General features: G+C 41.7%; 2 protein-coding genes across 2 annotated transcripts; both read right to left on the reverse strand.

Annotated features, from left to right (window-relative positions):
• Positions 1–3,502: 3,502 nt before the first annotated feature.
• Positions 3,503–10,242, reverse strand: LOC132794536 (brefeldin A-inhibited guanine nucleotide-exchange protein 1). The gene is made up of 5 exons (XM_060805048.1): positions 9,041–10,242; positions 7,693–8,531; positions 5,811–7,631; positions 4,227–5,753; positions 3,503–4,165 (listed from the first exon to the last, which is right to left on the reverse strand). Exons 1-5 carry the CDS (start codon positions 9,840–9,842, stop codon positions 4,016–4,018), a joined length of 5,139 nt encoding a protein of 1,712 aa, XP_060661031.1. The 5' UTR covers positions 9,843–10,242; the 3' UTR covers positions 3,503–4,015.
• Positions 10,243–10,521: 279 nt separating this feature from the next.
• On the reverse strand, positions 10,522–13,308 carry LOC132794568 (E3 SUMO-protein ligase ZBED1). Its single transcript, XM_060805050.1, has 4 exons — positions 13,230–13,308; positions 12,670–12,853; positions 12,214–12,594; positions 10,522–12,153 (listed from the first exon to the last, which is right to left on the reverse strand). Exons 2-4 carry the CDS (start codon positions 12,804–12,806, stop codon positions 10,608–10,610), a joined length of 2,064 nt encoding a protein of 687 aa, XP_060661033.1. The 5' UTR covers positions 12,807–12,853; positions 13,230–13,308; the 3' UTR covers positions 10,522–10,607.
• Positions 13,309–13,588: the final 280 nt, after the last annotated feature.

A 13,588-nucleotide genomic window follows, 5' to 3' on the forward strand; every position in this document is an offset into this window, starting at 1 on the left:
TCGCTCGGCTTTGAGTAGTGGCCGAGTGTTAAAAATACTGTTGACAGTTCAATAGCTCACCCCACCATGGCTGGCTACACCTCCCCTTAATGCTCAACGCACAAAGCAGCGCGTTAATTGCCCTGTGCACTGTGGCGCAATACATTGCGTATACGCAATGTCTACAATATACGAATATTAGAGAGCCCTGCGATCGATAACAGTTATCGGTACTGTCAACAGTTAACAGTTTATTGTTAACAGACACTGGTTGCAGAATTGCATTATATTTTCCCTTTGGGCCTCACTGTGCTAAACAAATTGTCTAAGCACGACGTATAATTTATTGTTGAACTTTAGTGCATTGTTTTTTGCTATTTGTGTTGTTGTTATTCTTGCGTGATCACACACACAAGCAGACGTTGTAAGAGAACAAGCGAGAGATGACAAGTTAATCTCGGACTGGAAATAGGAAGAGGGCTTAACCACACAATTGGCATGGGGATGATGTTTTTGCTGAAAACAGGCCGCAAAGGTGCGAGGGAAATGGGGGATCACAAAATGCTGCTGTGCCTCAATTTTCATCAACGATGCTGACAACGTTTATTGCATTAGACCGATCCGCACACGTTGTTGCCGTAGACAGTTTAGCGAGTTAAACCAAATTTGCCGCTAATTGAAATTTTGTATAATTTTCACTGGCTTTGTTTCTGGGGTTTTGTTTTGTTTTGTTTTTTGCTCATATGATAAATCTCTATATAAATACATATCGTCGTGTGACTGCCATAATAGGATTGTATAAGGGACCCGTTCCACGACCGCACCACGCTGCGTATGCGCAATTAATTTAAGCGTGCGAAATTACATTTCCCAATTGTTTGCTTTAGACTCAATTCTATAGACTTATTTTTTTCAATTAAGAGCAGCGACAATTTTTTGTATTTGCACTTTGCGCACTTTTATCTCTAGTTTCGAACTCACGTGAACAGGCCGTCGCCAACTTCATTACATTTCCGTAATTGCGATGCCGTGATTCAAAATTGCATTGGGCGGAGGGGTTAACGTATTTTCGACATTCTGATATTTGTTCGCACTTTCTGACAAAAAAAAAACTGAAGGTCAGTCAGTTGCATTTAAATGGAATTTAATTTCATTAGATTCTTATCTCAATTTATGACATTTAAGTTAGGAAACGCTCTCCAGACAGTTCCTGGCAGAGATCGGGTCATGAACTCTCTCATGGACGCATTATTCGTTAACTAATCACTTGCGCTGATAAGGAAAAATAAATAAACCAGCATCTGACTCTGTGTGTTTGGATCTAAAAGCCTGCACTACTGTGTTTATTTGTTTCTCATTTGTTTTGTCTCGTTGTTTTCATTTTTTTTTTATAGATAAACACGCGTGCCTAGCGACTGTTTTTGGCTTAACATCCGACACGGTTAGGCTTTACAAATTATGATATTAATTATCTTTTATGTCGCCTAACCCAGAGAACCTCAACAACGAGCATATATAGTAAAATAATCCTACTTTGAAAGAGGTTAATAAATTGTCAGGCAATGGCTAAAAACATATCTTATCTCAACTCTGGACAACTAACCTAAAAGTTGTTGAGGACTTTCGCATGACTATTACTCATTGTTGCTCATTTTACAAAATCATATTAAAGATTATTTTTAGATTATCTGAATTTTAATTATTTTATCAGTTAAGCTCGTCTGTAGAAAAACAAAATTAAAATATTCCTCAAGGAAAAAGTATTTTGTTGAATCAGTATCTCTAAAAGAAAAAAAACTAAGGCGAATAAGGTCTGATACACGCATATTTTTTTAACAGATACTAAAAACAACAGAGAAAAATAAAAATGTTATAATTTATACTGTTATTAATCAGGATAAAATATGATCTGCAAAACTTCTCAAGTCTTAAAATTTAAATGATTTTTTAGTTCATCCCTTTCGGTAACTTATTGATATTCTGACGTGCTCCAGTAAATTTCTGGTTTTTTTCTTAAATTGATCATGCAGAAAAAACCGTTCGCTGGCAATTAGCACATCACGAAACCTCATGATTTCAATGGCCACAAGGCGTTAAAGAGTGAGAGCCTGATTAAGTTCCAATGAAATTGACATATTAACAAGATTTATTAGCACAAGACTCAAAATTTGAAATTCACACATTCCCTCGCTTCCCCTACTACTTTCGACTAATAAGTAACACAACACGTCATTCATTCATTCCTATCTATTTTTGTGGTTAGTTAGCAAGCAACAGAGCAACTTTGAAAGAAGAAAGGAATAACAAACATATTGATGGATGTCATGAGAAGACTTTTAACAAACACGTTCAAGGTCCAACACACAAGCATCTCAACACTAAGAATTTTATGTGTATAATGCGAAGTATATGAAACCATTCCTCGCTGCAAATCGTACGTTCCAAGATCCATTAAAATAGACATCATGCGGAATACTTATGAGCAGACATTTGCAGAGGCGAATTAAATGCTTTTTATTAGATTTTATAAATAAATTTCGTGCTATTGGGCTGGACTGGACTCTGCTCTGCTTCTTTAATCAAATTCATTCAAAATTGGCAACAGGCCTCATCGACTATATAGTCGTACGATTATTCAGCCACCACAACCGCCTGCTCCTAATTTAGAATTGCGCGTGTGCTGAAGACTCCTCTTGATTCGCGTACGTATACTTAATATAAGCGTACGAGTGAATTTATTTATTATAATAAATGCGCCACACACATCTTGAGAATCATAAAAAAGCTATAAATGAGCGCCCAAATATCTGCAAAACACACTTAAAACATATGATATTCATTCGACGTAAGTGATTGACTATTTAATACCCTCTACTATTATCATATGGTACCAATGCCTGCGAATGGTATACGTATAAAGAAAGATGTTGTGATGACACTGAGTGACGGGCAAATGTTCTACAGCTATAGTTATGAAATATTTCAACAAACTAAACACATTATTGCTTTAATCAGGTATTTGTACTTTAAATAAATACTTACTGAAATAAATTCATAAATTCAGCTACAATTAAATGAGTTTCGTGTTTTCCCCCTTCTCTATACATCATATTATAAATGTTATTAAAATCCAATATTAAATCCTTTTATTGAGACCGTATTTCTATGTGCCATTTTCAATTTATTTTTATTTTGATTTTTATTAGTTCTTTAGTGTTTTTTTTATTTATAACGAACAAGATTGAATGAGCAATCAAACGAAACTACATTAATTAATAGACTTACTGTATTTGACGAAAATTCGTTGTAGACTTTGAGTCATATTAGAGAAATGTTTCAATAAATATAAGAAAACAAAGATGCAAGTCTTATTGTTGTAATAGATATATTTGAAATATATAATTTGATTTAAATTAAAACTAGCAATATACAGGCTAAGGATTAGCATAGGTTAATTATTATTTATACTACACAATAATAGATAGATAATAATAGATTTAGTAGTGAATAATCAAATAAATGGTTACACCAATAATTTTCATTTTTATTATTTTCTTTTGCCAAATTCAGAACGAAAAACCGAAAAAAAACTATAGATCATACAGGTGACACTCACACACAAATACTCACATATTAAAGCCTTTCACGCGTACGCACACACACACACACACACGCATTTAGTGCGGGTGCAACGATGCGTGCGTGTGCGTAAACATTATATAAAACAACAACACTTTGTTTAACCTATAAACATTACAATTGCATATGTATGTATATGTATATATAAATATATAATAAAAATATAAACTCTGCTTTCGGAGGCCAATGGGAAAAGCAAGATAACAATAAAGCCAAGATATATACTATATGCATGTACATCGGAGTATACGGAGTATATATACGTAACTAAAACGGTGCTAATTGGAGATGTACGTGTGTGGGAACGGGGGCGTGGTGATCGATCGTAACGGTAACATTAATGTTAACGGAGGCGGGGTCATCAAACGGGGCGTGACTGGTAAGTGGAGCGCCTTGACTATTTCATATTCGCACTGACGTTCATTATATTGAATACTGGACCGATGCGCATAAACACGCGCCTAAGGACACTTCTCAGTTCGGGCTTCAGGTCAAAGCACATCATGTCGCAGAGCAGGCTGTAATAGTTTGACACATGTGTGGCAAACTGCAAGCGATGATTGAGTATTAGTCTTTTAAAGTCGTCAAATCATTTAATTAGTACTCACCCGGTCGTCAGACATCTTCAGCAACCGCGTCAAGATAAGTAACAGTAGCGATGTCCAGGCATCGCGATGCGCCTCGCTCTGCAGACTCAGAAAATAGCCCAGCGCCTCTTTGCATACCTGCACCAACTCCTGTTCGATGCCCGGCCAGTCACTGCGACGATTCTCATCGCCGTACATTTTGAAAAAGATGCGCAGCACACAAGCCAACGATGCTGTCTCCTGCTTGAGCAGATTGGGTTTAACCGAACCCTTGAAGCCGGCACGCCACAGTAAATTGCGCTGATCCTGATCGGCGTTGAAGCGTTTAGCAAAACGATGCGACTGCATTAGACACTCAGCGAGTGTGAACAGTTGCCGAGTGCGCAAATATCCATACATGCCCTGCTCCTCACGTTGGCAATCCAACTGCAATTGCTGCGATTGCGTCGAACCACCACGACTACCACTGAGATCGGCTGCAGCCTGAGCCAATGTCTCGGCATCCTCCTTGCGCGATGTCGCTGGGAAGAACACAATGTTGTCCATCGTCTGTATCAGCTCCAACTGCACCACACATTTGATGTGCAACGCCTCAAAGTGATTGTGTGCTAGTGCCATAACTGGCGGCTCCTGTGCACTGTTATTGGAATGTGGAGTGGTTGAGGCGCGACGAGGCTGCTGTTGCTGCTGAAGCTGTTCGTTGCCCTTTGTGGGACGCCAATGGAGCAGCTCCTTGGGCAGCGTTGCATTGAAAATGTCCAATATGCACTGACATGTTTTGTCCCAGGTGACCTCATTGAACTTGAAGCCATTCGAAATGACCAGATTCTCAAGGCAATTGGTGCCGGAGCGTGCGAGTTGTTCATTGTTTTGCTGGACACACCAGTGCAGCTGAGCAAACAGCTCCTCGAGCAGCAAATGACCAAGCACATCAAAGTATTGCGTGAACACATCAATGATGGCATACAGTGCATGATTGCAAGTCGTCGTCATCCACTCAGATTTCTCGGTCACATGCTCAGGTAGCTTCATGTTGTCAAAGATGCGGAAAATCACATTGAACAGATCCTTCCACCAGTTGGGCTTAAAGCTATCGCCATGCGTCTTAACAATCTCAAACAACACAGTGAGACCGCGCGTGCGCACATCCAGCTTACAGCGATTGACCACGCAGGAGAGAGAGAAGAGCATTGGGAACCAGCCGCGAACCCACACACGATCCTCCTCGGCCACAGAAGCATCGTTCTCCATGCCCGCATGCTCGGCAAACAATTGCGGAGCATCGTGAACACATTGGGCGCAATTGCGCACAAGTCGTATAGCCTCCATGCTAGTGTCCGGAAAGCGGGCATTGCACGCAAACTCCGACAGACACTTAACGGCATCCTGAAAAGAGTCTACCATGACGGCAAACTGTCGCCGATAGAGATCGCCAATGATTTTGCCGGTTGTCTGGAACGCCAACTCAACAATTGGCTCCTCGTGATCCCCAGCAGCCAGGTGAAAGATGGAAAAAATGTTCTTCCAACCGGAACGAATGTTGTGCGCCTTTAATAAAGATTTCCACATATATCTATGGTTTGCCAAGACAGATTCTTATCTTACCTGGGAGTTGACCATCTGAGCAATGCAACGCACCACCATGTCGCGTATTGCCGGCGAGTTATTCTTCTTCATGATGTGCTCGAAGGGACGCAAGAAATCCTTTTGAAAACGAAAGTTGCTGAATTCACCCTTCTCCATAAACTTCATCGAAAGCTGACGCAGTGAATCCAGCGCAAAGAATGCAATCTCCTCGTTGCTATTGCAGCCAACCGTATTAAAATGCTCGCCAAGCACTTGCCAGATGCGGGACCATTGCAATCGAATACGCTCCATGTTGTAGTAACTAATCTCGACGATCTTCTGCAGAGAGAACATACGTGGTTGGGTCTGCTGGAGCTCATCCACTGATACTTGGCATAATGCCTTTACAAAGTCCACAATGGCATCGCCATCGAGTCGCATGGAGCCGGTAAAGATGCGATCCACGGCCACCACAACGCTCTGGCTGCTTGTCTCGCCAATATGCTCCTTGACGCTGGGATTAAGTGTGTCCTTGAGCGTGGTCTGTGCTCCTGATAGAAACTGCGGCCGCACTCCAGTGCCAATCAACTGTGCCAGCTCCAATTGGCTAATGCATTTGACAATGTCCAGCCAACTGCTGCCTAAATAATTGCCATCCGTATGGGCGACCATAATCAGCGTCTTGATGGTGTCAATGTTCTTGGCCTTCATCTCATTGATGGGCGAGTTGGCGTTCAATAAGGTGAAACGCGCCAAAGCCTGCACGTAAGCATCTCGCTCCAGCGACATGTGAAAGATGCAGGCAATGCGTATGGCGCAACGTATGCCGTCCAAGCAAAGCGTTGCAATCTCTGGATCGTCGCAGTCTTGAAGACCTACAGAGAAGGCAGCCAGAAACGGTGTCCATGCCATTTTGAACATGGGTCGTACATGTTCCAAGTGCTTGGCCGATGTGAATGGCGATTTGACATGTGAAACCGACTGCATCAGATTGGTGGCCGTCAGCGAGATCACCTCCATTTCCATATTCCAAAGCAGCTTGCGTCGCTTCTCCGTTATGAAGGGCTGTTTGCCAACTGGCTTTGGTGCCATTAGCATTGTGGTATTGTTCTTCATTTTGATTTCATGCTCGGCGATTTCATCATAAATGGATGATAAGTATTCTTCGGGCAGATCGTCCTTGCTATCGCCAATGCCGCGATTCATTTTGATGTATTGCTCCTTGGTCATTTTATGCTTCACCTGCGGCGAATGCAGATCCGTTGTCAACATAATGATGCTAAAGGCGAGCACATAAACAGTATCAGCCATTTGGAATAACTGATTCTGTGGATTACATTCGCAGTATCTGCTTGCAAATTTCTCCATTAGCCGATCAATCTTTTGCGCCTCGCCGGGCAATCGAAATTCCTCGAGCAGAATGCGCAATGCGGCCACCACCTCCAGTTGCCGAAAGTCAAAGGCATCAATGTAAGCGCACATCACCTCCTTTGAGTGATCATCGTTCTCGCCCAGATAGTTGCCAATGACTGTTTTGTCGAGGCGCTCATCTTCATGCAGCCAACGCGCGATATCTTGGCAAGTGCTGCCCAGCAGCTGCTTCTCCTGCAAAAATTGCACACCCTTCTGTGGCTTGCGATTGAACAGCTCAATGCCCGTTTCCATCACCTCTTTGCGCATCTTGCGTTCTTCGAGTGCCTCGGGTAAATCCAAGAGCTCTTGATTCTTGGCGCTACCATAAGAGTTGAGGCTGTGACTGGAGCCTCCGTGAGTTGAGCGCAGGCTCGAATTATGCGCAGATAGCGAGTCCACATTGTCAGTGACCTGCGAGTCCTGCGTCGGTGACTGCAGTGCTTGCATCTGAAAAATAATTGCATCCATTATGGCTCGGTTCTTTTTGCAAAACTACAATATTACATACTTGCAAAGCAGGCGCTGGCATATTGGGATTCACGTACAGATCCTTGCTCCATTCGACCATACACTTTAATATGGAGACGAGACATTCCAAGCCACGTATCCGCATTGATTTCTCCTGCATGGGATTGGCACCGAGTTCCAGTGCTTGTCGTCCCTGGGCAATTTTGGATAAATCATTGACGAGCCGCTCGAATAAGTTAGCAGCCGAAAAATCGCAATCGTAATTCACATAAATGTCCACCACAGACTGGGCATCGGCGCAAATGCGTGTCAGAGCCTGTATGACCATCCATTTGTGCTCGAATGAACTAGAGCTGGCCTCCAGAATATTAAGAAAGATTTCCTTGAAGAAGACCTCAATCTGGCGCTTCAGATGAACCTTAAAGTTTGACAGGAGTGCCACAAAAATAGAAAGCGACAACTCGAAAACTTCGGCGACCAGACTAACGCCATTGTTGGACAGTGCCACACATAGGTATTGCTTGATGGCCATGATGAACATCTCGTTGGAACGGAAGACAGGCCCAGCATTCTGCAGTATAAGCAGCAACAGATGCAGTGACAATACTTTCGATCGCAGCTCATGCGACTTAGGATCCGGCTGACCTTCGGGCAACGGCTTCATAGATAGCTTGCACAAGGCGCGGAACACCAAGAAGGCGTCTTTTTGCAGGATGTGTGTAAATTTAGCCGTTACTATGGCATCATTCTCGCTATGGAGCTCCACGCTGTCGTGATCCGAATGCGAGGAATCCACCGAGCCATTGCCATTCACAGTGGGCTCCACCTCGGCTAGTTCCTCAGCCGAACTCTGCTCTTTCATGGCCTCATTGAAAGCAGCTGTAATAAAAGGCAAAATTTAAGATTTCAATTAAAAAATCGAAATTTGCAATGCCTAAATGCGCTAATGAAATTAAATTTTAAGCATATCGATATTTTTGCATATGGGTAATTCTCTGACGGACCATCTTTTCAGTTAACAAAATAAACACAACCTGAAACAATTTTAAAAATAAGAAAAGGTGATTTTAATAGCTCTAGATAAGTACTTTAATTAGAGCTAAGAATGGTTTTGGAATCTTCTGTTTTGTTTTCTGTTCTGATAGTTGCAAAAATTAGCAAATTCATACGCAAAACCAAAAAAATTAACGAATTTATATATTTTATCGTAAAACATAATAAGTTTCTAAAATCAATTTTAGCTCTAAAAATAGTGCTAATCCAAAGATTTAAGATTAACCTTCACTTATTTTTAAAATTGTTTTAGTTTATGTTTTTTTTTTTAACTTTTTTACCAGAGAATTACCCGTATACATTCTTGTCGCAATAAAGCGTAATCGATTAGTCACCTGTTATTATCTCAGCCAGTAGCTCAGAGGCAATTGCTTCATCACTGTCCGCTCCTTCGGTCGTCACTGCTGGCAGATCCTCCGTGTTGTCCGGACTGTTGATGCCACCATTTAATGCCGCCACCGTTGTGGGAGTTGGTGTTGCTGCCACCTCGTATACTTGATTCTCCATGCGCGCAAAGATCACATTCAACATTTGGGTGAGCGTCGCTCGTGCTGTCGTTTGATTCACCAGATTACGACTAGACAAATAGATGTCATAGCAGGTGCGCACTGCCTGCAACAGGGTGAACTCATGGATCTCCACATGCTGTGACGTCACGACCGTAAGCAGTGCCTTGATGATCTGCAGTTGAACGCCCTCGTCCGTCTGGGGGCCATTGAAGCAGCCATATATGGTAATAACAATGCGATCGATCAGCAAATGCCCTGGATTCGCCGAGTCTTGAATGGCACCCGTCAAATGTCCATAAGCAATGAGTTTCTGCAGGCAATCCAAAGCGGTGACCACAATGCGCGGTGAGCGACTCTTACAGGCGAGTTCGAAGGGCAGAAAATAAGTTTCTGCATTGATGATGCTCGCAGCATCATTTTTGGGCAACGGTAGCGCGGCGCAGGGCAGCTCATTGCCCTCGGCGATTTGGCCGGCTTGGATGAGCTCTGCTTTGATCTGTTCAAGCGCTGTGTCGCAGGACTTTTTCAGCTGCGAGTGATGTGAACGCCGTATGTCCTTATCGGCAAGGATTTTTTCTAAAGCACGCACAATAAACATTTCCTTAGTTTTCGTGGAGTTACTTTGCATATTGTATGCAACTCCAAGGTCGTTCTATACTTTTGTTTTGTTGTTGCTGTTCTCGTTGATGTCTTCCTCTTTTACTAATTACAGTCTTGGTGAAGTGGTGAGACGGCGACGGCGTTTGTGGATAGCGATTGTCAATGGTGTGATGGCCACTTTCGCGCTGCTGCAAAACGACGACAACGGAACCACAACAAGCAGGGCGTGTGTGTTGTTGCTGTATGTTGGGTTGTGTTGCTTAGCTCGATTGCTACACTGGTCGGCACCCACTGTGTGTTATTTGATTGTTATATGTTTTTGCATATTGCAATTGTTTAAATTTTCCACATCAAATATGCTTAAAAAAATACAATGCGTGAAAAAACGTCATCAGTGCTGAACAACATTGCCAGACTGTTTGAACACCGATAATCGATTGCGATTAGAATGATGCAGTCGATAATATACTTAATCCATTTATCAAACTATCTACAGCTATACCTCAACTCATTGGTTATTAGTTAAAAAATTAGTTTCAAAACTTTCGAATCGCGATTTTGCAATTACTTCTAGCTGCATTGACTATACAATTGCCCAGGGCTGCAACACAGCTACAACCAGGGCGTACTGCATTCCTGATAAGAACCCGCAACTTACAGTTTGATGTATATTGCACAATTTAATTCCAAAATTGAAAATCCGTCAATTATCGTTATGTATTGCTTTTATTTGTAATACTATTTAGATCATGTTAAAATAAAAATTGCCTATACTTATAAAAACATATATTCACTATAATTTCCATTCTTCTTGTGTGCAATCCGACATAAGCAACACATTATTCATGTGATCGCTCATTAATTTTTTATGTTGTGCCAGCACTTCAGCGCCAGCGGCTGTAAAAAGACGGGCGGGTGGAATCGCTGATGCAGGAATATGCAGATATTTCTTGGATAGACTGTGCAGAAATGGATGGAACTGGGCGAGATCCTTCCACAAGAGCAATGGTTCTGTTTGCAAACTGCTGATATTCGCGAAGAAATAGCTGGAGATCTCATCCTGATTCTCTTGCTCACCGATCATGGTGATTTGCTTATGCTTTTCCTGTGAAAATGCTCTATATGCAGACCAAATATCATAGCCATCCGTTGTGGTTTCATCATCCGAATCGTCAGCCGTTGTTTCAACTTTCTCTTCATACAGATTGTAGAAATGTGTCATATATTTAGCCACCAATGAGACACTCTGAAACGGCATATTTCGAAAACGTGGATCTAGTAAACTTGACATGGCCAATATCATATTTTTCTCCAATCCGTCAAAACACTCTTCCAGCTGCTTGATCACAAACAATCGCATTTCATATGCGATTTGGTGTTGTTGCTGATTGACATTCTCCGGCTGCTTCAGCTCGTTAAGAATTGTGTATAATATGGGCAGAGCGTTACTAGCACAAGGGTACGAAGATATAGTCGAACCACACACCTGTCGCACAGCACTGGCCAATGGGCCCAGCACACTTAGCAACTCCAAAGCCAGCTCGATTTCATCACTATTCAAGGCAGGTGTCGTTGCATCAATTGTCGACAATTGACTCGAATTCGGATTTTGTAATTTGTGCGATGTATGCGTAGTATGACGCACATACAGTTCAAGCATCTCGTAGCTGCTTATAGCACGTCCATTAACATCCAGCTTTACATCTGTCGTCGTTAAGCTGTTACTCAATTGATGGGCAACACGGCGACGCACCTTATCGCACAGTTCACTGAACTCTTGGCGTTGTACCACAGATTCCATCATCGTTTCCAGTAACTGTGCAAAGCAAGGCACATGCCGTTGACTGCCCAGCAATGTGGCAACTGCATTTTCCAGCATTCGGTTGCTCCGACTGACGATGCACATAATTTTTGACTTGTTGATCTCAAAACGCTGACAAATGCGTTCCAAGCGCTCCACAATACTGCTGGTATTGTACTGCATGGGAAGTGTTTGTACTGAAAGTGTCCGCGACCTCCGATGTACTCCCTCATGGTAATGTGCAGCTACCTCCAGATAAGATAGCTCTGCAGTGCCGTTGGCTTGATTGATGTTGCAGCTTAGCGAAAGTGTTTGCATGTTACCCAATTGCTGTCGCATTTGTGTCGTATGCAGCTCTGCTTTCTGCGCGATGCGTGCGCCCAGTTGCTTAATACTAGGCAGCTGGAAAGATGGGCAGAGTACTTGGGTGAAGCGCTTGAAACCCTCGCCTTTTATGATATCTAATGGCTGTTTATCACGACACACAAAGTAGGCGAGGTTATCCTGATAAACGCTACTGTACACACTTTGACAGTCGCTGTAAAGAAAGTAATTGCTTAGCTCAGTTTACAACTTAGCATGATTGGTAACTGCTTACTTTATATCGTCCAACTCTGGCAAAGAGTCTCCATGTTGCTCATGCTGTTGATCGCTTTGATACAGCGCCTCTTTTGGCTCAAATTCAATTATGTCTGCCGCACTCACAATCTCGGCTGCTGATTCTGTTTCTGCTGTGGTCCAATTGGCATATGTTTCTTCATTCACAACGCTCTCCACTGCAGCATGTGCTTCGGCATCCACAAACTCAATCATGTTCACATCCATGTCCCCCACTGGGTCAGAATTATGTTCACGCTTTGGCTCGGACTTAACCTTAATGGATGCATATTTTAATATCTTTTTGCCCCGTGTTTTAAGGGGCATTGACTCCCTTTTCAACATTCCCCGCACTACAATCGACTGGTGATCATTAACATCTCTGCAATTAAAAACGCAACGTTTAGTAGAATCTAATGCGGCCGATAGACGCGAGATTATGGCCTTGGGGTCTTACATGGTAGGATGGGTTTTCATGTGCTTCATCAGGTTGGAGGTGTTTCCACTGGTTTTGATAATCTTTTCGCATAGGAGGCATTGTGCTGTCTGAAGATCCAATTTATCGTAATATTTCCAAATTTTGCTACGCGCCATTTATGTATGTTGTTTATTTATGCGTCTACGTGCAGTGTGACCGCAAGCTGCATTAAAAAATATACCAAGAAGTACCATTGCTATTAATGAATATATAATTTTTTTGTCAATGTGGCCATAAGTAGATTAAATATTTCACTTCAGTCAGTTTGCTACAATTTCTTGCAAAATACAAATAAACCTATTCCATGAGTAGAAAAATATACAAAATATTCCCAGTTATTTTGGTTTTGTGACAATAAGAAGTTGGCGAAAGTTATTGGCTTACAAAAACTGGTACATAAATGCATTCGTAAGTCGTGGAAATGTAATAACAGAGCATGAGACATAATTTTATGATAATGTGTTATCAGTACCCTGCGGCCATCTTAAGGTAATTAATAATAATACAATACAATGTATGTAAGTTGTGACAATACAAACCTTTTGCCGACATTTATAATTTTATTCGTACTGTATGTGTGTATATATGTGTGTGTTATTACGCGCCAATGAGAAGTTATCGATTGTAAAATTGATGTTTCGATGTTTTCAATACTTAAGCAAAATCGATGTTTATCTTGTCACTATCGATGCTTATCAAAACTCTCGCACAAATTGGTGTACGAAATAAATTAATGGTTTCCCTAAATTTAACAAATGACAATTTTTACCATAGAAATTATTATGGCCAAAGTCAGAATTTTTTTGGCAAGTCCTCATGGCTTATTGACTTTCTTCAATCAAGAAAAAAACAATTACTTTATTTATTGATTGTTACCGTTTTCAATATCCCTTTAGAG

This window comes from Drosophila nasuta, chromosome 2L (genome assembly GCF_023558535.2).
Source record: "Drosophila nasuta strain 15112-1781.00 chromosome 2L, ASM2355853v1, whole genome shotgun sequence".
NCBI lineage: Eukaryota > Metazoa > Arthropoda > Insecta > Diptera > Drosophilidae > Drosophila > Drosophila nasuta.